We start from the raw sequence: 26,683 nt of genomic DNA, 5'->3' as shown, positions 1-26,683 counted from the left end.
AATAGGTTCTTTATAGACACACAAATGACTTTGCTTCTTTGAAATAAAAGTTTGGATACCTGATCCATAGGATCATTCATGATTCTTCCAATGTGGTACTAGCAAATGACAAGAAAGCCTAAGCAACTGGCCCTAAGGATGCTTCCTTGACCCATGCCCAGGCTCCCATAACAGCAGGACTGGTATCTCATTGACCATGGATGATAGTTCACCAGGAAGAATACACTATGACTATTTGTCCCAGGAACTTGACTTTCTTAACACCTTCCTGAAAGCTTGCTTCATATCCTTATTCCTGAGGGTGAAGATGAGGGGACTAAGGAAGGGAGTGATGATTGTGTAAGGGACATCAATGAGATTGTCATCACCTCCAGAACCTTTTGGCTTCAGGTAGACAATGGAGGCAAATCCATAGTGGACAATGACCACAGTGAGGTGGGAGGCACAAGTAGAGAAGGCCTTCTGCCTGCCCTGGGATGAGGGGATGCGGAGCACTGAGGAGAGGATGAAGACATAAGTCAGGGTGATCAGCAAAAGGGAACCCAGCAGGCCTGTCACAGACACCACTGTCACAATGGTTTCTGTGAGGTCACTGTCCACACAAGACAGCCGTGCTACTGCCATCATGTGGCAAAAAAAAACCTTGATGAGGTTGGGGCTGCAGAAAGCACCCCGGAAGATAAGTGCAGTAATAAACAAAGAAAAACAGAAGCCTCCAGCCCAAGCAGAGGCCACAAGCTGGCCACACCCAGCATTGGTCATAAGCAGTGGGTACTGCAGTGGCTTGCAGATGGCCAGGAAGCGATCATACCCCATAAGGGTGAGGATGAGGCAGTTTGTGCCCCCCAGCCCCAGGAAGAAGTACATTTGCAGCCCACAGCCTGTCACAGAAATGCTTCTACTCTGTGCCAGCAGGTCAACCAGCATCTTGGGGATGATGGTCAGAGTGTAGCAGGTCTCTGAGAAGGAGAGTGCACTCAGGAAGAGGTACATTGGGGTGTGCAAGCATCTGTCCACCCATGTGAGTCCCAGGATGGCCAGGTTGCCTGTGAGGGTGAGCAGGTAGAGGCAGAAAAAGAGCACAAAGAGGAAGCTCTGCAGATGTGGGTATGTGGAAAAGCCCACAAGGATGAATTCCCACAGGGCTGTCTGGTTGGGCTTCATGTTTGGAGTGTCTGAAATCTCCAACAACCGGAAACAGTCCACTCTCAGTCAGTCTTCCATCACTGTGGGGTAAATAAGATGAACGATCAGAGTTTTGGTTTATAACTGATTTCTGTCAGATTAAGGAAATGTGAGACATCTGTAAGTGAAGTGTTTTTCTTAGTGTTTTATTCATTCATTTCTTATTTCTTCAGGATATAACTATGGATTACAGAAAGATTTTTTTCTGGTGCACACTCTAGGGTATTTTATTAGCTGGTGATCCAACCAGGTTGAAAAGGTACTCTGAGGAATGTGCAGAAGGAGATGCTAGTGTACATAGGATCTGATTCTCAGCACAGAACAAGTCATCAAAATAAGCTAAGGGTCAGTGTGGCACTATTCCTATAACAGTCATAATAAATGGTGGCTCTCTGTAAAGAGCCACCAGATGACTGATGGCTGATTTCTTAGTAATTTGGGGACCAAACTTGGGCAGTGGCTTAAAATTGCTAGTGAAGTCTAACAGCAGTGTAAGTACTTGAGAAGACAGTGTGGGTCTGAAACATTACAGTAAAGAAAATACTCCTGAGAAGAGAGGAGGGAAGTCTTATCCCCAGACTCTTAGGACCAATAATAATTGCAGCAATTCAATACTAAAGCTATGGTACTAGATCTATAGACACTTTACATAAGCTTAAGACAACAGAATTTCATTCCAAATTAGGATTAGCTCAGGCTGAGATTAGGCTTTCTCATGCCAGAGTCTAGGTGGTCACTAAGAGATAGTAGAAAAGGCTCTAAGATATCAGTGGTCCCAGAAGTAATCAATAACCCTATCAATAATGCTTTATAGGCTGTTTTGCCTCTTTTGTTCTCATTGAATTGTAAGCATCCCTATGTTTTGTAACTCCTCACATAATATTTCCTTGTAGCCCACCAGCCCTTTATCCTTTATATTTGACCTTTCTCTCTTTCCATTCAGAACTCCTTATCTTTTGAGTATTATCTCTCAAAAAGAAGTGTCTAGAACATTTTCTGTTCTCCTGCCATAACTTAGGTTGAGGACACTGGCTAGCCCTACCATGCAGGCTGTCAGTGGAGCTTCTTTGCAGCTACATGTAGTGGTCTCCTAGGGGTCCAACACCCATGCATAGACCAGCTCAAAGTCCTTATACTAATATTATTTAAGGACAGGAGTAATGGGAGTAGCAGTCTTTTCATAAGTTGCTTTTCAGTTAAGCCCTAAATCCTTTCACTGATCTGACCAACTAATATTCTGCAAAGGTTGCATCCCCAGGGCCAGTCTGAACCAGGTGATTGTGCACTATGGAGAGGAGACAATACCTGATCTAAGGTGATGGTGACAGAAGTTTTATTCATAATATTGTCTTAAATTGTCCATCAGGGATCCTTCTTTAACCTGAGAGTGGGAACAGAGTTGAAACCTTAAGAGCTATATTCTACCAACTCCTGACACTCGTTCTTCCTTTATTTTCTGATAGAGACTGATGGGTGAGGATTTTTTTTTCAGCCCCTGTCTGCCCTGCAGGGGCCATGAGCTCCTCCCTAGGAAGTTCAGCACACTTGGAGCTTCCTTTCCCAGTGAATTCTCAGCCTCTGGGTCAACCAGGAAGTCACATTCTGAACTTGTGACACACAAAGGAGCCCAGTGACACTCTGTGCACACTCCACTGTGTGCCAGCCTCTGCAAGCCAGGGCAGAACCTCCCAACCTTTTAAAATAGAAAGGCCTTGGTACATTGGTTCTTGGAGAGATTTATTTTCTCATGTGACCCACCTTTCTTAGTGTGTAATATACAACAAAGCTCTTACCTTCTGCAAGTGTCTGGGTTCTTCTATGAGCCATCCAGGCAAGGAGCCCAGGGTGCATCACTCTCAGTAAGAGCTCTAGGCCCAGTGTTCCCTCCAGCTCAGTACTTTACATGATAAGGCTCATATTTTAACTTGATTCTGCATAGCAAATATCAGGCAGGAAATCTTATGCTTGGCAGCACTAAACTGTGGAGTGAGAGAAACAGAAAGGTAGAGGATGAGAAAGAGTAGCGTAAAGAGGAGGAGAGTGAGGCAGAAGAGGAGGGGAAGATGATACTGTCAAAAAAAGGGGAGTTGTTTTAGTACCAGTATCTTTAATCAAATACAATCTAACTTATTAATACTATACTAGAGTCAGAATTAACAGTTTATATTCTCACCAGAACAACCTAGGCTGTTTTTTTTTCTAGCACATTACCATATTCCCAAGCATTTTATAATCACAAAGATATAGCAACACAACTTCCAAACAGATTGCACTTTAAATAACTCCTCACCTTTAATTTCTGCCTCTTGTTTTGTCTTAAACTGACAGCAGTGATATTGTGAAGTTACCCTCAAAATAAGGTAAAACAATTCATATCCTCAACACAACCACTCAAGATACACTGGAAATTCTAGTCACAACAATTAGAAATAATTATTGATTTTTAGATAATAATTATTCAACATAATGTCACTTTAGGAAAAAGATCTTGACATGGTGTCTTTGGGCTAATATCAATGGAGTGCACTAAAACAATAACTAAGTACATTGGAGTAGGAGTAGGAGAGCAGAGGATGAGGAGGGGGAAAATAGGGAGAAATAGGAGGAGGAGGAGGAAAAATAGGGAGAAACAGGAGGAGGAGGAAGAAAAGGAGGGGGGGATAACTGTCAAAATAAGTTGATTCAGTACCAGTGTCATCATTCAAGCACTTACTTACCTAATATTATAATACAAGCAGAATTAACAGTCTGTTTTCTCCCCCCAAACAACCTGAGCTGTTATTTTCATAGCACCCTCCTAAATTCTCAAGCACTTTGAAAGTGCAAACAGAAACACATTTCCAAACAGATTCCACTGTAACTGCTTCTTAATTAATTGTGTGTTAAATACCAAGTTGATGAACCAGAAGAAACAGCTTGGGCAAGAATATCTGAATCTCCTCTACCTTCTGCATAGCTGAGTTTGTTTGTGGGGAGATACAGGGGGAACTCTGTTTGAGAGTAGAGACTCCCCTGCTCAGTTAAAAGGCCTTAGACCAATCCCACACAAGGAAGGGAGCTTATTCTCACTTGGTTTTGAGGATGCTATTAAATCCACTTAAACTAAGTGTAATTTGTGACATGACCCATTGACAGAAGCAGTCCACTTCCTCTTAAAGTTAACAGAGAAAGTTAGCTTGGAGAAAATGTTCTGACAGCTAAGCATAATACCAAAAAACATCAAGCCACATAGAATAGTTTCCAAACTAGTGTAATTATTCTATCTCTAAGAAGTGTGCTGGTTATGTTCTTACAGGATGGCCTTCACATCCTTTGAAGATGCTTTGTTCTCCACTCCCAGACAGAACTGGGCAAGCTATGGAAAGCTGCTACAGGGCTCCATAGACTCTGGATCCCTTCTTACTACAGTGCCTACTAGCTCTGCACTGTATGGGTCTAACTCTCCTCACTGGGAAGAGAAAGAGGTCTTGACTCTGCAAACCACAGCTCTCTCTGGCTCTAGATCTCCTAGTCAGGAGTGGTGGGGTCAGGCCAGGCCCATCTGGGCCCCACTGCCCACCACTCACTCAGCACCTATAGTGCAGAGCCTTTTCTTCAGCTGGGCTAGATAGATGCCACCCACCAGGTGATCCTCAGGGCTCCTCAGCTCTGGAGGTTTGGTTCTGGTTAGAAGGCACTAGGGGATTCCCCTTTTCCTCCATCAGAGGGAGCAAGAAAACTTTCTCCCTCAACTTTGTAATTTGTTCTCATTAGTTACAGGGCTTGGTGCAGCATGTGATTTGCAAAACTCTTGTGGGAATCCCTGGGGACTTAAAAGTGGCAGAGTTGGCATTAGTGCAGAGACCAGACTTCTTGCTATTCCATCAGTTTTGTAGGGCCAGTATGGGAGGGGGTGGGAAGCTGCATACCTAAAGCTTCCTGACTGACACTCTCCCCTTTGCAAGAAACACTACCTTTCCCTCCAACCACCAAGCTCCCCTCCTGGCAACTTAAGAAGGGTTGAAGTGTTTAAGGATTGCTATGTTGCAGCTCAGAAAAATGCGTGAGGTAGATATTGTAATGTCTCACCCTTCATTTCTGTTTTTTGTTTTGTTTTGAGCTTTTTCTTAAGCTGTAATCATATGTAGTTGGGATGCTGTAAAGTTTTCCTCTGTCAGGTTCAAGACTGCATATCCACTTTCACCACACCACTTAATATAGTATTGATAATTCTAGTCAAAATAGTATAGTTTTGGAAATTCTAGTCAGAATAATTAGACAATAATTATTTGTTGAAAATAATTATTAATTATACATGGTGCTTTTGGGGATAAGATGAATGGAGTGCAAGGTAAAAGTGAAATTAGTAAGAAAAAATATGAAATTAGTAAGAAAATATTAAACAGCTGTGTGATTACACTCACATGGAATATGAATAATTAAAATAAATCCACAAAATAGTCACACAATAATTATTAATTATAATTATACCCAGACAGTATTCATCCAAATCCTAGACCCTGACTAAAGGCAAATTTTATATATATATATATATATATATATATATATATATATATATTTTATTTTTCTAAGTTACACGGTTTCATATATGATAAGAAGAAGGAAGAGAATCTTTGAAGAAAATAATTATTATGAGGTAAATATAGGAGGAACTTTTAGTAAAGTAGTACTCACTTGGAGAACAGATGACCACTAGGACAGAGTCTGATAATTTAAATGCACCAGTGAAAAGCACATTCCAGCCAGGATCAGGGATCAGGTTAAATAGGGGGAAAGGATCATTCTTTTATTTTTTAATTTTTAATTTATAAAAAGGAACCACTGACCAAAACCATAGGATAAGAAGGATACAACTCTACAGAATTCCCACCATCAGGACTTCATTTCCCATCCCCTCCCCATTCTGAGGGTCACATCCTCAGTGGCCCTGGTTGCTTGTGTACCAGCTACCTGATCTTCACTGAATAAAAATCTGTGTCTGTGCACAACCTATCCCTTTCCCTTCAAATAAAGTTTGCTTGCCTAATCAAGAAAATCTCTCATGACTCTTCAGAGGTAATTTTCTTGGTGAACCAGACTTTGGGGACTGAACTTAGACTTCCTCTTGGAGTGAGGGCCAGGCTCCCATAATGTTCCCAAGTGTCCTGTCCATTAGAAAATTAGCATCTGCTAGGCACAGGATGACACAGCCATGCACAATGTTACTACCACACAACTTTATTACCAGCAGAATGCAAACTACTATCACAATGACATATCACTTCACTGTGGTCAGAATGGCCTACATTAAAAGTTAGAAACAATTGCTGGCAAGTGTGTGGGGAAAATGGAAATTAGGGGTGAAAATGCAAACTGGTGTAGCCCCTATGGACAAGGTTACAATGATTCTCTCAGAAAATAAAAATGAAAATATTGGGAGTCAGGAGTTAGTGCAGCAGGTTAAGCACATGTGCCACAAAGTGCAAGGACCAGCATAAAGATCCTGGTTCGAGCCCCTGGCTACCCACCTTCAGGGGAGTTGCTTTATAGGTGGTGAATCAGGTCTGCAGGTGTATTTCTCTCCCCTTCTCTGTATTCCCCTCCTCTCTCTATTTTTCTCTGTCATTTCCAACAAGGATATCAACAGCAATTACTATAACAAATAAGGGCAACAAAAGGGAAAATAAATATATATTTTTTTAATGAAAATACTGGGAGTTGGGCAGTAGCACAGCAGCTTAAGAGCACATGGCACAAAGCTCAAGGACCAGAGTAAGCCTCCCTGTTCGAGCCCCGGCTCCCTTTACAGGTAGTGAAGCAGGTCTGCAGGTGTCTGTCTTTTTCTCCTCCTCTGTCTTCCCCTCCTCTCTCCATTTCTCTCTGTACTATCCAACAACATCAATAACTATGGCAGTAAAACAAGGGCAACAAAAGGGAATAGATAAATATTTTAAAAAATATATTAAAAAATGAAAATACCTTATAATCCCACAATACTATGCTTAGACTTTTATTTGAAGGAGAGGGTCACATTCATTTGAAAGTATATGTGCACTCCTATGCCAACAACACTGTTCATAATAAATTAAGGATTTAAATTTCCATCAGCAGACAAGAGGATAAAGATGCTGCGGAATGTCACTCCTTGAAATACTGCTCAGCCATTAAAAATGATATGTGAAGACTATACTTTCAGGGATCATCTCTATAGTTCATTAAAAATGACATGGTGCTTTTTGGGATAAAATCAGTGGAGTGATACATGAAAGTAAAATTGAGAAGGGTATTAAAAACAAATTCTGGAAGATTACATTCATACATGAAAAATTAATATTAAAACTCACAGAAAAAAAGAATTCTAAGTTATTGTGACAACTATGATAGTTATCATAAGCAACAGAGGGAAAATGGGGGGGATGTGACTGTGTCTTTGATGTGATTGCACTGAAGATTTGGAATTGAGTGAGACACACCTATAAAGATATAAAACCAACCCCTTAAACTTAAAAAAAGTATTACAAATGTTAGATCAGTGATAAAATTCTTTAGTAATAAATAGTGCTTTCGAACCCCCATACCTATGGACATCCCCCCACACCTATGGACATCTAATCTTTGGCAAAGGGGCCCAGACTATTAAATGGAGAAAGCAAAGTCTCAACAAATGGTGTTGGAAACAATGGGTTGAAACATGCAGAAGAATGAAACTGAACCACTGTATTTCACCAAGTACAAAAATAAATTCCAAGTGGGTCAAGGACTTGGATGTTAGACCAGAAACTATCAGATACTTAGAGGAAAATATTGGCAGAACTCTTTTCTGCATAAATTTTAAAGACATGTTTAATGAAACGAATCCAGTTACAAAGAAGACTAAGGCAAGTATAAACCTATGGGACTACATCATATTAAAAAGCTTCTTCACAGCAAAAGAAACCACTACCCAAACCAAGAGACCCCGCACAGAATGGAAGAAGATCTTTACATGCCATACATCAGACAAGAGTTTAATAACCAACATATATAAAGAGCTTGCCAAACTCAACAAGACAACAAATAATCCCATCCAAAAATGGGGGGAGGACATGGACAGAATATTCACCACAGAAGAGATCCAAAAGGCCGAGAAACACATGAAAAAATGCTCCAAGTCTCTGATTGTCAGAGAAATGCAAATAAAAAGAACAAGATACCACTTCACTCCTGTGAGAATGTCATACATCAGAAAAGGTAACAGCAGCAAATGCTGGAAAGGGTGTGGTGTCAAAGGAACCCTCCTACACTGTTGGTGGGAATGTAATTTGTCCAACCTCTGTGGAGAACACTCTGGAGAACTCTCAGAAGGCTAGAAATGGACCTACCCTATGATCCTGCAATTCCTCTCCTGGGGATATATCCTAAGGAACCCAACACATCCATCCAAAAAGATCTGTGTACACATATGTTCTTGGCAGCACAATTTGTAATAGCCAAAACTTGGAAGCAAGCTAGGTGTCCAACAACAGATGAGCAGCTGAGCAAGCTGTGGTATATATACACAATGAAATACTACTCAGCTGTAAAAAATGGTGACTTCACCATTTTCAGCCGATCTTGGATGGCCCTTGAAAAATTCATGTTAACTGAAATAAGTCAGAAACAGAAGGATGAATATGGGATGATCTCACTCTCAGGCAGAAGTTGAAAAACAAAATCAGAAAAAAAAAAACAAATAGAATCTGAAATGGAATTGGCATATCGCACCAAAGTAAAAGGGTGGGTTAGTGGGGAGAATACAGGTCCAAGAAGGATGACAAAGGACCTAGAGAGGGTTGTATTGTCATATGGGAAACTAGGGAATGTTATGCATGTACAAACTATTGTATTTACTGTTGAATGTAAAATATTAATTCCACAATAAAGAAATGAAAATAAATAAATAAATAGTGCTTTCAAATATATTTATGCAATCATATTCGAAGAGATAGCTGCTGATTTCTCCACAGTGCATCTCCAGATAGAAATGTTCATCTCCTAGAAGGTACCACATAAGACCTCACCCCATTGCCTAGACAAGTCCCTTAACCTTTGCATCTTTAGGTGCCTGAAAACATCTCTCAGTGCAGTGGCCACAAGTGATATTTTTCTCTGCACTTTCTTTCCCCTCTATCATTGGCGCAGAGCACACAGAGACAGGCTGGTAGAAGCACCTCTGCAGAATCAGATGGTAGCAAAATTTAAATGACCAAGAGCAGTAATCCAAGCAGAAATTGTCAAACCTAATAAGGTAAAAGTGAGTTGGACGATTTCCATAATGCTGGTTATATCTTAGGTCCAGGATTCTGTTGCCTGACTGAAATCAGGTTCTCTATGTGGAACAAAAGAACAGTCACAAATCCCCATGTCCTTCTTGTTGTTTTTGAACCATATTAGAGAATAGTCATAACCCACTGCAGATTATGATAAAGGAAGAGTCATGTTACCGGTGGTTATAAGAGTTGAACAGGACTGGCATCTTGTTGAGGACAGTTTACCAGGAAGAACACTTTATGACTATTTATCCCAGTAACTTGACTTGTCCAGTATCTTAGTGAAAGCTTGCTTTATGTCCTTGTTCCTGAGGGTAAAGATGAGGGGACTGAGGAAGGGAGTGATGATTGTGTATGGGACACCGATGAGATTGTCATCACCTCCAGAGCCTTCTGGCTTCAGGTAGGCAATAGAGGCAAAGCCAAAGTGGACAATGACCACAGTGAGGTGGGAAGCACAAGTAGAGAAGGCCTTCTGCTTGCCCTGGGCTGAGGGGATGCGGAGCACTGAGGAGAGGATGAAGATATAAGTCAGGGTGATCAGCAAAAAGGTGCCTAGCAGGCCTGACACAGACATCACTGTCACAATGGATTCTGTGAGGTCACTGTCCACACAAGACAACCGCAGTACAGCCTGCATTTGACAGAAGAAGTGCTTGATGAGGTTGGGGCTGCAGAAGTCACCGCGGAAGATTAGTGCAGTCTCAAACAGAGAAACAGAGAAACCTCCAGCCCAAGCAAATGCCACAAGCTGGCCACATCCAGCATTGGTCATAAGCAGTGGGTACTGCAGTGGCTTGCAGATGGCCAGGAAGCGATCATACCCCATAAGGGTGAGGATGATGCAGTTTGTGCCCCCCAGTCCCAAGAAGAAGCACATCTGTAGCCCACAGCCTGTCACAGAAATGCTTCTGCTCTGTGCCAGCAGGTCAACCAGCATCTTGGGGATGATGGTCAGAGTGTAGCAGGTCTCTGAGAAGGAGAGTGCACTCAGGAAGAGGTACATTGGGGTGTGCAAGCATCTGTCCACCCATGTGAGTCCCAGGATGGCCAGGTTGCCTGTGAGGGTGAGCAGGTAGAGGCAGAAAAAGAGCACAAAGAGGAAGCTCTGCAGATGTGGGTATGTGGAAAAGCCCACAAGGATGAATTCCCACAGGGCTGTCTGGTTGGGCTTCATGTTTGGAGTGTCTGAAATCTCCAACAACCAGAAGCAATCTATTCTCAGTCAGTCTTCCATTACTGCGGGGTAAATAAGATGAAGGATCAGAGTTAATATTTACAACAGATTTCTCACAAATTAGCAAAATGTGAGATATCTGTTGGTGAAGTGTCTTTATTAGTTTATTAATTTCTTATTTTCCAGCAAATAATTATGTACATGACAATATGGCTTTTTCTCATGCACACTTTGGAGGACTTTATTGGCTAGTGAGACAATCAAGGAAAAGTTCTCTGGGTAATATTCAGAAGAAGGAGATGCTACTGTATGTAATGTTAAAGGTGTAGATCAGATTCTGAGCAGGATAACAAACAAACCTAACAAAACCAAACAGAGCCTAATGTTAATTCAGTGTTTTTCATGTAATAAATGTTTATTAATAATCACCAGTTGAAGGCTGATAGCTGGTTACTTAGTAATTTGGGAGACAAAACATGGGCAGTGACTTAAAATTGTAAGTGAAGTCTAGATCATGATGTCTATTTGATGAAGATTATTAGGTCTTGAAATATTACAGAAAAGAACAAAGTCTTATAATCTGAGAAGAGAGTAGTAAGAAAGATGGGATAACCTCTGACCCCTAGGATGACTAGTAAATAGTTGAATAGTAATCCAATTACTAACAATAGTTATTGGATCTGATCTATGGTTCCTTTATGTTAGCATAAGATAACACATTTTTCACTGAATTCAATTAGAATTATCTCAGGGATGACTTCTAGAGGGATGGCCATGATGTATCAGCAACCACATGTTCACTCAACTGAACAGCTAGATATAGCAGTAAAAAAAAATAATAATCTGAAATGTCATCAAATTACAAAAGGAATTTCTAATAAAACTCACTGAGGCATAAGTAGATGCCAATACAAGTGACCAGAGGGAAGTAAAGGTGTGAGGGAGAGAGTCTCAGACAGGAGTTATTCATCCTTGTATCTAATAAGATCTTGCTAGCTATGCAATGGAATACATTGTTGGCTTCAGGAAAGCAGGGAATTTCTGAGTGAGTAACTTATGAACTCAGGGGCATCAACATATTAAACTGCTCACAAGGACTCACCAGTGTAACAGGCTAGAACATGACCAAGAACTAAAACTGTGAGGTGTTCCCAGGCCTCAATAACAGGGCAGAAAAATAAATCCTGCTTATTCCTCAAGAACTCAGAAAAATTAGTTCTCCCATGAATTTACTTCCCAGTGTCTAGGATATAGACTGAAACACTGAAGCAAGACCCTATATTGTCATCACAGGCTCTAAATCATTCTGATGACACACTGTAAAATCTCTCTTCTCATTTTCCACCATGATATGTTAATAGAGAAATTGAGCACCATATCCACATCATACCTGCTGGCTCAGCAGCAGAAACCATGCTAAATATGCAAGCTAAGATACAATCAAAGTACAACAATGGTAGAACTTACAGAAGATCAGAAATATACAGATCTGGAAAAAAATTCAGAGATAGAATTTAGAAAAACTCACTAGGAAGAATTTAAATGTAAATTTAATGTACAAGTCCAACTTCAACAATTTAAAGATCATTTCACCAAAGAGTTATAAAACACAGACAGACTCCAAACAGAATTTACGGAAAAGTTGGAAATAATAAAAGGTCAGCTTGAATCAGAGTTCCAAGGGGTGGTGAAAGACACTTTGAATGCAGTTAAGATCATGTAGCAGACCTACGAACAGACTAAATATGGTTGAGGAGATAATATAAGGGCTTAATACAACACACACAGACTGTTCTCTCAAAGATGTTCAATAAAAATGGTTTAGAAAAATGGAGCAATATTCTGTGAAATAATAGATTCCATAAGAAAGATGAATGTGTGTTATAAGTGTCTCTGAGAGAGAAGAGATGGAGAGAAGAACAGAGAACATATCCAATGAAATAATATTAAAAAAAAAATTCCACACCCTGGTAACTGTGAAAATATAGACATCTAGGAAGCTGAACACCCAAGTTCCTGAATCCAAAATGGCCCACAACAATACACATTATAGTAAAACTATCCAAAAACAAAGACATAGAAAAAGTATTACAGACTGTTAGTGAAAAGAAGAAAATAACATATAGAGCTAGAGCCACCAGTATTTCATCAGATTTCTCATCAGAAATCCTAGAGACAAGGAAGGAGTGGAATGGCATATTCAAAGTATTAAAAGATCAGAATTGCCAGCCATGAATACTCTATCTTGTCAGGTTATCCTTCGAGTATGAAGGAGAAGTAAAGGTCTTCTCAAACATACCAAAACTGAAGGAATAATTCACCACCATGAATGCTGTCTTGGAGGAATTACTGAGAGAAGTCTCACAGGAAAAGAAAGAGCAAGAGAATCCCAATTCTGAAAAAGTTGATAAATAGTAGACTTGGAACCAGGAACACAACAGTAGCAGGGGGAAAAAGACACAAGAAAGAGGAAGGCAAAATTAAAAGAGCAATACAATCAAATGATGGTGAAACAAGGCTAACTTAAAGACTTGTAGATAATTGTGAGCTAAACATAGCACTCATGGAAACCACAAAGCAAAATATACAATGGAGATAAATAAAAAGTATATATGCAGTAGGAGAGACCATAATAGAAAACCAACAAAACAAAATAATGAATAGAAGCAAACAGAAAAGAATCATCAAAAACATTATGCTTTCTCAGATCAGAGTTTTGCTGTTAATTCAAAGTCAGAAGAGAGAATTGGAAAATGGTCTAAGTCATCAATGATCCCAGAAACAACCAACAACTCTATCAATATTATTATGAATGCCTCTGATTCTTTTTTTCCTTTAAAATAAACTAGAACTTTATTTTTGTAGTTTCACACATTTACTGGATCTAATCTTTTCCCATCTCACACCAGCCCATTATCCTTTGCCTCTTTTTCTCATTCTACCCAGAACCTCCTTAACTGTGGGTTTTATCATCCAATAAGAAGAGTCTAGAGTATTTTCTGTTCTCCTAGTAAGGGTGTAGATAGAGGAGAGTAGTTATTTATCCTCCTGTAGTCTATCACTGGACCTTCTTCATAGATACATGTAGAAGTCTCTTCGGTGCCCCAGCCTCCATTCATAGTCCGTTATTTTACTCTCCCTTATAAACAACTTTCTGAAATCTTTGTACTCCCTCTTAAATGAAAGTGGAGACGCCAGTCAACTTAACAGCTTTTACATTAAACCTAGTTCAGAAAAGGAAAGGAAGGAAGAATCCAACCTTATCACAAGTTGGTTTTCAGTTAAACCTTAAATTCCTTCACTGATAAAGCCAATCATTACTCTGAAAAAGTTGCAACTCCCAGGACAGTCTAAATTAGGTGACTATGTTTGCACAGTGGAGACACAACTTGACCCAAGGTCATGGTGACAGATTGAGTGTTCAATCTTGAAATTGCCCAGAGTTGTCCATCTCTACCTGATGGAACAGAGAAATTAAAACTCTGCTCTACAGCCCTTTGTGTAAAATGAAAAGACTTTATGTGCAGATTCATGCAATATGACAATGTCCTTCAAACACCTTCTCCAACAAGAGTTCTTTTTATAACCTGAGGGTAGTGGCAAGAGTGAATGCCTAACTTGGGTTCTACAAACTCCACTTCCTCCTCCTATTTCTTCCACAGAACTGTGTGTGTGTGTGTGTGTGTGTGTGTGTGTGTGTGTGTGTGTGTTGGGGGGGGGGGGTTCAGCAGCTTTTCCCTACCCTGCCAGGGCCCAGAGGTCCTCCTTAAGAAATCTGAGCTCCATTGTAGGTTCATTTCATTTTCATAGTGAATTCTCAAGCTCTAGATGAATCCAGTAGCCACCTCCTGAACATGGGACCTATGAAGAAGCACAACAAAGCGCTATGCACACACCACTGTGCCAGATCTCTACATGCTAGGACAGAATTGTCAACCTCTGAAATACAAAACCCTTGTTTCTTTTATCATATGACTTTCTACTCCCAGTGCATAACTGATAACAAAGCTCTTAGCATTTGAAAGTATTCTGATTCTTCTATGAGCCAGGCAAGGACCCCAGGGTCCAATACTCTCAGCAGCAGTTTCAGGTCCAATCTACCCTTTGCACAGTAAGACTCTTTTTTTTACAATAAGGTTTCTAAGTCATCTTGATTCTGCATAGCACCTGTCAGAGAGGAAATCATGTGCATGAAAGAACTAAATGGTTAATGAAGTACACTCGAGTGGTAGAAGAAGGAGGTAGAGAAAGAGGAGGAAGACACAGGAGATGATGATAATGATGGCAAATTAAGAAGCTGTTTCAGTACCAGGGTCCTCAGTCAAGCACTTTCTAGCTTATTAATACTACAAGACATCCAAAATTAACAGGCTATATTTTCTCCAAAACAACCTGTGCTGTTCTTATCACAGCAGCCTTTTTATAGTCCCAACATTTCTGAAGTGCAAAGAAACAGTAACACAACTTAGAAACAGGTCTCATTTTATCTGCTTCTTACCTAATTGTGTATAAAATACCTACCTGGTGAATCAGTGGTAATAGCTTGAATGTCAGAGTCTTCCAGAATCTCCTCTACTTCTGTACAACTGAGTTTGTGGGGAGATAAAGGGAATACCCTGGTTGAGAGTGGAGACCCCAATTTAGCCTTACACAATGCCACCCAAGGAAGACAGCTTACCATGATTTAGCTCTGAGAACACCGTTAAATCCACTTATACTACATTTGTGACATGACCCATTCACAGAAGCAGTCCACCTCCTCTTAAAGTCACAGAGAAAGTTAACTTGGAGAAAATATTCTGACAGCTCATTACAAGACCAAGAATAATCAAACCATCTAGAACAGTTCTTAACCTTGTATAATTATTACAACTACAATAAGTGCATTGGCTATGTTCTTACAGAATGGTCTTCACATCATTTGAAAATGCTTTGTTCTCTACTCCAAGATAGAACTGGGCAAGCCACGGAAAGCTCTGTAGACTCTGGCCTGTTATTAATACTATGCCTACTAGCTCTGCACTCTCTGAATCTAAGTTTCCCCCACTGGAAAGAGTAAGAGGTCTTAACTTTGTGCAAAACACAGCTCTCTCTGACTCTAGATGTTCTTGTCAAGAGTGATGGGGTCAAGTCATGTCTGTCCAGGCCCACTGCCCACCACTCACTCAGCACCTATAGTGCAGAGCCTTTTCTTCAGCTGGGCTAGATAGATGCCACCCGGTGTTCCTCAAGGCTCCTCAGCTTTGGAGGTTTGGTTCTGGTTAGAAGGCACTAGGGGATTCCCCTTTTCCTCCATCAGAGGGAGCAAGAAAACTTTCTCCCTCAACTTTGTAATTTGTTCTCATTAGTTACAGGGCTTGGTGCAGCATGTGATTTGCAAAACTCTTGTGGGAATCCCTGGGGACTTAAAAGTGGCTTAGTTGGCATTAGTGCAGAGACTAAGCTTTCTGCTGCTGCATTAAGTTCTGTTGGGACAATGGTGGTGGAGGTGGGCATCTGCATCCCTAATGCTTGTTGTTAAAATTTCGGAAGGCTCTTGCCGGGCCAGCTAGCTTCACGGGCGGGTAACAGAGACGCGGAGACAACGGCTGGGCAGGGAAGCTGTATTTCTTTATTCAGGAACAACGATTCATAAACTAAGACAAACTAATCACCAAACAGAACTCTGCTGTCTCTTTGCGGCAGCACAAGCACTCCCTCTTACTCTTGAACTCAGGAACTCTCCAACTCTAGAACTCTGGAACTCTCGTACTGGGGAACCCTCTGAAACTCTTCCACTGTGGAACTCTCTCTTACTCTGTAACCCTGAAACTCTCGAACTCAGGAACTCTCGAACTCTCTCACTCTAGAACTCTCGGACTCAGGAACCCTCTGAAACTCTGGCACACTGGAACTCTCTCTTACTCTGTAACCCTGAAACTCTCAAACTCAGGAACTCTGGAACTCTCGGACTCAGGAACCCTCTCTCGGGGTTCCTTGGGGCGGGGCCAAGCAGGCCTGCAAAATTAACAGGACTCATCCAATTCTCTTGGCGGGGGAGGGCTAGAACAAACCAATGTAAAGCATACGACAAATGCTCTTACTGGCTCTGCCATTTACAAACTGTCTTTTCCTCTAAGCACCACACCTGTCTCTGGTATTTGAGAAGGGCTGAAGTGTTTAAGGACTACTGTGGGACATATTAGAAAAATATCAACAAACAAGAACAGAAAGGAGAAACGTAAAGTAAAATCTTGACTGGTTTGGCATATAGTACCAAAGCAAAAGACTCTCACTCTCTCTCATTAACTCCCAATCTCTCTGTCTCTATCCAATAGTAAACAAATAAAAGAAAATTAAAAAAGAGCCTGGGAAGGACTCTTTAAAAAATAAAGAAATAATAAAAGATAAAATGTAAGGTAGCAAGCAAAGCAATATACAGAACTATACTGTGTTTATTTTTTTAATATTGACAGATTAATTAAAATTTATTAGTGATTTAATGATGATTTATAAAATTATAAGATAACTTGGGTATAATCCCACATCTTTCCCACCACCATGATTAATTTTTTTTTTTTTTCAAACGAGCGCAAGAAAGGACAGAGCTCTTATATGCATTGCTGGAAATTTAACCCATGCCTTCATGCATACAAAACATTCACCCTATACTCTGAGCCACCTTCTTTGCTTCAAATTTATGCAAATTATGAACCATCAGGAAAATAAACTAAGACAACAACTCCATCAAAATAATTTTTAAAAACCTAGGAATACATTTATTAAAGAAGGCAAAAAATGCTAAATGCTATAAGGCATGTAAGGAGGAGAGAATTAAGATGATTAAAATAACCACCTTTCCTAAAGTAATATGCAGTTTCTGTGTAACCCTCATTAAAATGATGACATCCTCCACAAAAGTAGAGCAAAAAACCCCTGGAGTTTGTATGAGACTGTATAGGTGCAGAAATAGGTCACCAGATAGGGTTCAAACCCTGGACCACATGACAGGTGCTACAGTGTTCTACTGCCTGTGTGTTTACCACCCCCTGACTCACTACTAAATGAAAACAACTATCCATCTTAGTGAAATAACACATTTTAAAGTCCTCCCCCCACCACACACACAGACACATAAAGGGATCTGAATAGCTAAAGCATACCTGAGGAAATATACGCGGATATCTTCGCCCACCCTGTCCAACGCTTGAAGTCTCATCACCCAATCTGGTCCCCTACGCCTACAATGAACTTCTCTGTTCCAGACTCTTGGAAACAGAGTTGGCAGTCAGCTGAGGTAAAGAACAAACACCTCATCACAGACCCCTGCAAGCGTCAACCCGGCTTTGACCTAGCACGTTATGACTGGGCCCTCCTCAATCGCTATCGAACAGGCCATGGCCGGTGCGCCGCTATGTTCTATCGCTGGGGAGCCAGAGACGACCCGAACTGCCCCTGCGGCTACAGACAGACTATGACCCACATAGTCAACGACTGCCACCTCTCCAGATTCAAAGGAGGTCTCGAAACTTTACATCGAAACTTTACAACCTGACGCTGTTGACTGGCTACGAAAGAAGGGCAAACGCTAGAAGAACCTGAGGAAATAAGAAGAGTAGAAGTATCACACTTTTTCACTTAAAAGAATTCAAAGGATACTACAAAATGATGATCCAAATAGCATTTAGAGTTCAGAGATAATAACACATACACACACACACACAAACACTTTACAGCAAAGGATTTAAGAGTCTAAAAAGGAGCAAGGAAATCCTCTTCAATAAATGGTCTTGTGAGAACAATTCATCCATATGCTAACGAACAAAGCTAGATAACTACCATATGCCATATAAAATATTAATTCAAAATTAATGACTTTATTGTATATAAAACCTGAAACCATAAAATGCATAGAAAATACATAGTGAAGTATGAAATGCATCAGCCTTAGTGTTGCATTTGTGGATTCAACTCCAAAGACAGAACAGAGAAAAGCAAAAACAAACAAAAGGGACTGCAGCGAACTAAAACTAAAGTGCTTTTGCTCAGAAAAAAAAAAATTATCAAAACAAGATACTTGACTGATGGGGAGAAGATAATTTGAAATTATAATCTAACAAGGGATTATTATCATATGTGTGTATGTAATATCTTATTTATTTGATTTGACAAAGAGAATGACAAAGAGAATGGTGAAAGGGGCAATAGAGAAGAGAGAAAGAGAGACACTTGCTTCATCAATCATGAAACTTGCCCCACTGCAGGTGGGAACTAGAGGCTTGAACCTGGGTCCTTGTGCATGGTAATATGTGGGCTCAAACAGGTGTGCCACCATCCACTCCATGTATGGTTTTTTTCCTATTATTTTTCTTCCTTGCTTTATTTTTGCTTTTTTAAAAATAGAGACATAGATAAATTGATATGGGAAAGGAGAAATAGTGAGGGAAGGAGATAGAGAAACACTCTGTAGATGGGGACTAGGGGGTATGAACCTGGGTCCTTGGGCAAGGTAAATTGTGCACTCAATGAGATGTGCCACCACCATCTCCTAAGATATAGAAATAAGCCACTTAAACACATAAAAAGCAAACCATCTGATGCAATTAAAAAATATCTGAATCACTTGAAAAGATGTCAACTATCTCTTATTAATAAGCATATGCAAATCAACATCACAGTGAGCTGTCACCTCACAGTAGTAGAGTGGCTATTATCAAAAAGGCAAGAAACAGTAAGTGTTAATAAGGATGTGAAGAAAAAGAAACCCTCATACATTATTGATGGGACTGCTCAATGTAGCAGTCACCAGAGAAAATAGTATGGTTATGGGAGTTGGGCGGTAGCGCAGCAAGTTAAGCCTAGGTGGCACAAAGTGCAAGGACCAGCGGAAGGGTCCTGGTTGGAGCCCCCAGCTCCCCACCTGCAGGGGAGTCACTTTACAAGTGGTGAAGCAGGTCTGCAGGTGTTTATCTTTCTCTCCCACTCTCTGACTTCCCCTACTTTCTCCATTTCTCTCTCTCTGTCCTATCCAACAATGACATCAATAACAACAACAGCAATAATAAAAAGACAAGAAGGGCAACAAAAAGAAAATAAATAATTTTTTTTTAAAAAAGAAAGAAAATAGTATGCTGATTCCTCAAGAAATTCAGAACAGAAATAATAGATTCATTTCTATTTTCAGATAAATATCCAGATAAGTAGTTTATCTTACCAATTAATGTAGCTAGAGGTTAATCTACTTTAACTGGCACAACTAACATCAGGTGACCCTCAGACTGAGGCATGGATTGAATGATAGTGTAGTTATCCACAAGTAGAATGAGGAAATTGAGCAGAACATAGAAGACTAGATATTAATACTGGCACAAAAATATCTATCAGTTTATTTATTTATTTATTTTGCCAGAGTACTGCTCAGTTCTGGCTTATGGTGGTTCTGGGAATTGAACTTGAGACCATTGGCACCTCAGGCATGACAATCTTTTTCCATATCCACTATGCTATCCCCCCCCCCCAGCCCAGGGTCCACTGATTCATTTTTCATAGGTAAAAATATCATCAAAGAAGAACAAAAGAAGAGCTGGGTGATTCACTCAGTAAACCATATAGGAGACAGTGATTGTTAGAGGCAGTAACTCTAAAATAGTTGTAAGTATAGTTGCTTTTTTAAGTTTGAGTTTTAAGAATAGTTTAAATATAGTTGCTTTTTGCCCTCCTGCCCAGTGAGGTGGAAAATTCCTTGCCCTTTTCCCCTCGACAGAACTTAAGAGGCCATCAATTATTTTGACAGACCCTGCAGCGAGCAGGCCTCCTCATGACCTCTGCAACAGAATACTGTTACCAGACAGTTAAAAACGGTCTGACAAATGATGGCCCGATAGATTGCAAACAGATGGTCGGGTGGTCCCAACAAAGAACAAAAGAATGTGGTGACCCCCACTTTGGCTGGGACCTACTGGTCTGGTGTGATGTTTAGAACTAGCCCATGCTTTGCTCTGAATGGATCAGGCTTTTGCTAAGTTTGAAATGATTGGATATAGGCTGATAAGGTGATGTGTTCCCCCTTCTTGAGTGTAGTCTGAATTCCTATAAATTGTATGGTTTGAGCTTTGTTCAGGGTCTAACTGGCAGACTGTTGTCTGTTGCCACTCGGCCCGGATTGCGATTCGTGAATAAACATCTTTTGCTTCCTTGCAGTGGATGGTGGTTTGATTTTGCTCGCTAACAGTGATGAAGGATCAAGACTCAACTCCTCAGTCTCTACCTGTGTGTGGAAGGGAGCTGAGCAAGGGGTGGAGCAGTGATGCAAGATTCTTTCCTTATCTCTCCCTTTCTATCTTTCTATGTTTCTCACCCCCATCAAAATAAAATGGCCACAAGAAGCAGTGGAATTATGCAGGCACTGACCCCAGCAGTAATCTTGGTGGCAACACACACACACACACACACACACACACACACACACCAGAGAGAGAGAGAGAGAGAACAGAGAAACACTTATTTAAAATCCCTGAAAAGTGACTAAAGTCAACCAGAAATTTGTGAAATTGTTCATTTAAAAATATTGCTGTTCCATTATTCTATGAGGACTGTGAGGCTGAAGGGTTTTTTTTGCCTAGGAGTAGTTCCAAAGCACCTGACACACACACTCCAGGAATCAAATAATATAAGGTCAGAGCAGAACAATGGCATGTTTCAAAGAGAAGATTTGCATATGAAAGAGCTAGAGAGGAGCTAAATTACCACACCTGAGTGTCATCCCCACCAGAGCCTTTTCTGATGGCAGACAGCCTAGTGCCTGAGGAAAGAGAGCAGAACTCTGAGGCATCTTTGGAAAGACCAATAGTTCCTGCTAAGATTCCTGAGTCAGAATCCTCTGTGAGCAAATGTGCTCTCTCACTGCCATCCAAATTTGAGCAGATAAGAGGATTTCTTATCTTTTGGTGTGATCAGATTGCAGAGATTAGGAGTAGCAAAACAAACCAGAAGTTTAGAGATCTTCTGAGGGGAAAATCTTAAAGACTTGTGGTGCAGACTGTTCAAATAATTGCTGATGACTAAACCCTGTGTTCACAGTGGAGACACCCAGGAAGCAAATACACATGCAAGCCTGTCTAAATGTCAAAATGTGAACAGAGACATCATTTGCTTCTAATAATAGCTGAGTGACATTTTGCCTTCTTACTACCACTAGTACTACTATTATCACGACTATCATTACCACTACCAATACTACTACTACCACTTCTTGAAGGAAATATGCTAAGGCCAGACTCCTATCCTCACAGAAAGAACTTACCTAAGTGAGACAGAAGGGGATTTGCTGGGAACAAGATCCCTCACTCATACAGGAACAACTTATCTTACTCCTGCCTGCACTGGACACATCTAACCAGAAATATCCCTGACTAGATCAGAAATTCTGTAAAGACCACCAACTATCCCCATGCCAGAAACAGCCCTGAACCAAGACCCTATAGAAGGCCCCCAGCCTATCCCATGGCTGGGATCTCACACTTCCCTGGCCAGGGCTTGTAAAACTCTCCCTGCTACTTTACCTGGGCTTCTCAAGCTCTCTCCACCCCCCTTATCTGCCCCCCCCCCCATTCAAGAATTCCTTTGTCTATACATCTAACTCTATTTGCCTCATTTGTGTCTCCCATTTCTAACACAACTATTGTTATTTTGTATCAGAGCACTGCTCAGCTCTGTTTTATGGTGGTGAGGTGAGGGTTGGATTGGGTGGGGGGTTGAGGGGAGAAATTAACTTGGAACCTTGGAGCCTCAGGCATGAAAGTCTTTTTGCTTTCTTACTCTCTTCCCAGCCCCCATATTTTGCATTTTAAATTTAGGGAGCTTAGCTAGCCATTAAAAGGTGGGGGGGTGGAAATAGGACAAGCAGAACAAAACCAAAACAGTTTTCTTTCTTTTTCTTTTTTTCTTTCTTTCTTTCTTTTTTCCCTTTCTTTCTCCCTCCCTTCCTTCTATTATTTCTTTTTCTTATTATTTTATTCTTCTTATATTTTATAGGACAGACATTCAGAAGGGAAGGGAGATAGACAGGGAGAGAAAAAGAAAGAAACTTTCAGACTTGCTCCACTGTTTGTGAAACTTCTTACCCTGCAGTTAGGTTCTTGCACACAGTAATATGTGGACCCAGCCAGATGCACCGCCACCCAACCTAAACAAACAATTAAAAATGTTTTAATGAAAAATAGTTATTTGTACAATGACTTAATAAAATGCAATCTGTACACAGATAAAATTAATAACAAATTGTGACTCTAAGCAGCACACATTTTGAATTTGTAATCACATCATTTGTCATAAACATTCAAAAAAATCAAAGTAAATTAAAGAGTGGAAGCATGAGAAATGTTAACAGAAATGGAAGTTGCTTGAATTTATAATTGCTAAAAGGAAAATGTGTAATTTAAATATAAAAGGGAAGCAAAAAGATAAAGAGAAAAAAACTTTTAAATATATTTTAGTTATTTTATCTTAATGAGATAGAGACCAGAAGACTGTTGAGCTCTGGCTTATAATGGTGCTAGGGTTGAATCTGGAACCTCAGAGCCTCAGGTTTGAAAGTCTGTTGCATAAATTCTATGTTGTATTCCCAAGGTGAGGAAGGAAATATTTAAAGAAGTTATAGCTGAAAACTTTCCAAATGTGTTGACAGTAAAACAAAACATGAGTCTTCTGTCTAGCACCATAGAAAGACAAGCATTCCCTGGCTCTCCACCTGCAGGGAAGTCCCTCTACAAGAGGTGAAGCAGGTCTGCAGATGTCTCTATTTCTCTCTCCCTCTCTATCTTCCCCTCCTCTCTCCATTTCTCTCTGTCCTATCCAATCATGACAACATCAATAACAACAATAAAACAATGAAGGTAACAAAAGGGAATAAATAAATAAATAAATATTTTTAAAAAGACAAGCATTGTTATACCAACCCCAAGAAGGAGCTTCTTTCTTTCTTTCCTTCTTTCTCACTTTCCCTCCCTCCCTTCCTCTCTTTTTTCCTTTGTCTCTCTCTCTCCCTTTCCTTGTTTCTCTCTCTCTTTCTAGATGTATTGCCTTATCAGTGAGAGGGAGGGGGAAAGAGAGAGAGAATCAAAGTATCACTCTGGCATATGTGATGCCAGGGATCAAACTCATGATTTCATGCTTAAAAATTCAATACTCATCAACAGAAGTTGAGAAAGAAGATGAAAAAGGGAAACTAAAGGCAGGATCTGACTAAATTGAAAGTAGGGCACCAAAGTAAAAACCCTTTGGTGAGCAGGAGGGTGGACATGCAGCTTCCTGGGCAGGCAGGGTGGGGGGGTGGAGGTGGGGGAGGGGTGGGACACAATCTTTTGGTGATGGGAAATGGTGTTTATGTACACACCTATTAAATTGTAGTAATACAAATCACTATTTAATTAATATGAGAAGGGGAAAATTGATTGTATGCCTAACAAAGGGACTTTTCAAAGCTAACCCAATTACCAAATAATGTGATGATAACAGTAACTATCCATTGTCTTCTCGAACCCTAAGACAGCAGGAACCTCACATTTCCTCTATAGAGCCTAAACTTCCCCCAGTCCTGGGACCCTAGGGTAGGGCCCACTTTCCCCTATGCTTCTCCCAATTCTTATCAAATAATATTGCATCTGCTGATTGCAACCTAATCAACGCAACGAGTGCCACCCCAGCATGCTTCACTTCAGACTGTGTCCAGAGACTTCAGGTGTGAAACGACAACCCTTCAGCTTCATTACTCGGGTGAGACCTTCCTTTCATAGTATTCTTTAATTCCATCCCAGGTGGTTCACTTCCTAACAAAGTCCCAAAGATAGACCAGGTTCCAGGAGATAGAGCATATGTTCACAGGTATCCATAAACTAGGGCAAATATATACCTGAAAACAGTAGTACACTAGAGTTTGCAGTGAGTACCCCCCAACACTTCATCTCCACTATTCCAAACTTTGGGTGGATGATTCTTCAACAATTTGTTTAGCTTTGTATGTTAACTTTCTTTTCAGCCACCAGGTTCCAGATGCCATCAGGATGCGGGCCAGTCTTCCCTGGAAGACTCTATCAATGCGTCCTGGAGCTCCTCTTCCCCAGAGACTCACCCTACTAGGGAAAGAGAGAGGCAGACTGAGAGTATGGATTGACCAGTCAACACCCATGGTCAGCGGGGAAGCAATTACAGAAGTCAGACCTCCCACCTTCTGCAACCCACAATGACCCTGGGTCCATGCTCCCAGAGGGACAGAGAATGGGAAAGCTATTGGGGAGGGAATGGGATATGGAGATTGGGTGACAGGAATTGTGGAGTTGTACCCCCCCATCCTATGATTTTGTTAATGTCTCGTTTCTTAAATTAATTAATTAATTAATTAATTAAAATAAAAAAATAAAGAGTTCAACCATAAAAATTTTTTTTCAGTATTTTATCTGCTGTGCCACCTCCCAATATGCTGAAGGAGTTCTTTATTCAAATCAACCTCTTTGTCTTCTAAGGAGAATCAATATTTATATAAATCAAAGAAGTAGGCTGCTGGGAACCCAGGAGCTGTATTTTTGGGGTCAGAGCAGGGTAAGGTCCAAGGCCTTTGGTTCCTTCAGTCTCTAGGATCATGATTCTTCTGTCTTCCTTGCAGAACAAAACCTGTAGTTGATTTTAACAGCTCTCTATTGTTTAAAATGAGCAAGGTCAACAGGAAGGGGGAGTGCTTTGTGAGTTCCTGATGCAAAGCTATTAATCCTAGGCAATGTCCTATCCCCAAAATTGAATTTAGCAGTCCTTTGGGGACTCCTGATCCAGAAAATAGTAACTTACAAGCCAGAAATAAATGTAAGGTGAGTAAGTCAAAGTCAGGCTGATGGAGCTGAAGATAATAGGAAAATACTGAAACAGCAAGAGAAGTTTTACAAGTCATAAAGAATCCTGTAGCTGAAGGCAGAATTCTGATGACGGACACAGTAATGATCATCCTGGAAGATGAAAAATAAAATCAACAAGCAAGGTTTTTATTCAGCTAAAGAAAGTTCCTAAACAGAGGCCAAATGTATAAAAGATAGTGACACAAAGCCTGAGAGAGTGAAAGGGGCCATAGCATAGAAGCTTCCTCCAGTTCAAGCCTACTTGAATCTAAGTCCAGCACAATACAATGCAGCACACCTGCCTAGGTGAGCTATTTAGTTGGTCCAAATTGAAGATATTTTCAGATAAGCATGAATGGAGACAATATATTGCTGAGAAGCATGCTCAGTACGAAATGCCAAAGGTAATCAATTGTTCAAGCTGGAGAAACAAAAACCTGCAATAATTTGAATAGACAGGAAAGGGAATAAGAGTCATAAAAGTGTGATCATAGGATGACTGGCTAAGGAGTTATAGGATATATATTCCATAAAATGTCACTCTATAATCTAAAAAAAAAGACAATGTTTGTGTCCTGTGTGAGAAAATGGATATAACTGCAGGTGATTCTGTGTAGTGAAATAAGAGATGAAAGACAGGAGTCGGGCTGTAGCGCTGCAGGTTAAGCGCAGGTGGCACAAAGCACAAGGACCAGCATAATGTTAGCGAGCATAAATCATTATGAGTGTCAAATTGATCTAATGAGGTTAACAAAATGTCAAATGAATACAAGTACAATATATCATTGCTGTTTCCACTGAAAGTGGGATTGGGTGAAATGTCCATTGTGGCGTGAATATTCCCATTGTTGGGACATTGGAGAAAAATAACACAGTCAGAGGGAAGAGTTAGACTCCAGGATTCACCTAGATGGGCTCTCCCCCTTTTCCAGTTTCATGTATAAAGGGGGCTCAGAGGGAACTAGAAGAGAGTATTTATTTATGAGAAATGAGGAGAAAGAGAAAGGACCATATATCACTCTGGTACATGTGCTGCCAGGAATTGAACTCAGAAATTCATGGTTGAGAATCCAGTGCTTTATCCACTGTGCCACCTCCCAGACCACTTTTTTTTTTTTTTTGAAGCTACATAGTACATAGATGAGGATGTGGGAAGACATAGGCCCTCTGGGAGCCAAGATGCTCTCCCCTCT

The 26,683-nt window shown here is 40.5% G+C and overlaps 2 protein-coding genes across 2 annotated transcripts; both read right to left on the bottom strand.

Annotated features, from left to right (window-relative positions):
• Positions 1–231: 231 nt before the first annotated feature.
• LOC103120208 (olfactory receptor 10X1-like) lies at positions 232–1,164 on the bottom strand. The gene has a single exon (XM_007530583.2). It carries the CDS (start codon positions 1,162–1,164, stop codon positions 232–234), a length of 933 nt encoding a protein of 310 aa, XP_007530645.2.
• Positions 1,165–9,696: 8,532 nt separating this feature from the next.
• On the bottom strand, positions 9,697–10,629 carry LOC103120209 (olfactory receptor 10X1-like). Its single transcript, XM_007530584.2, has one exon. It carries the CDS (start codon positions 10,627–10,629, stop codon positions 9,697–9,699), a length of 933 nt encoding a protein of 310 aa, XP_007530646.2.
• Between the last annotated feature and the right edge of the window lie 16,054 nt (positions 10,630–26,683).

The sequence above is a fragment of the Erinaceus europaeus genome, chromosome 9 (assembly GCF_950295315.1).
Source record: "Erinaceus europaeus chromosome 9, mEriEur2.1, whole genome shotgun sequence".
Lineage (NCBI taxonomy): Eukaryota > Metazoa > Chordata > Mammalia > Eulipotyphla > Erinaceidae > Erinaceus > Erinaceus europaeus.
The sequence above is the reverse complement of the archived record's forward strand: the minus strand, read 5'-3'. Positions and strand labels throughout refer to the sequence as shown.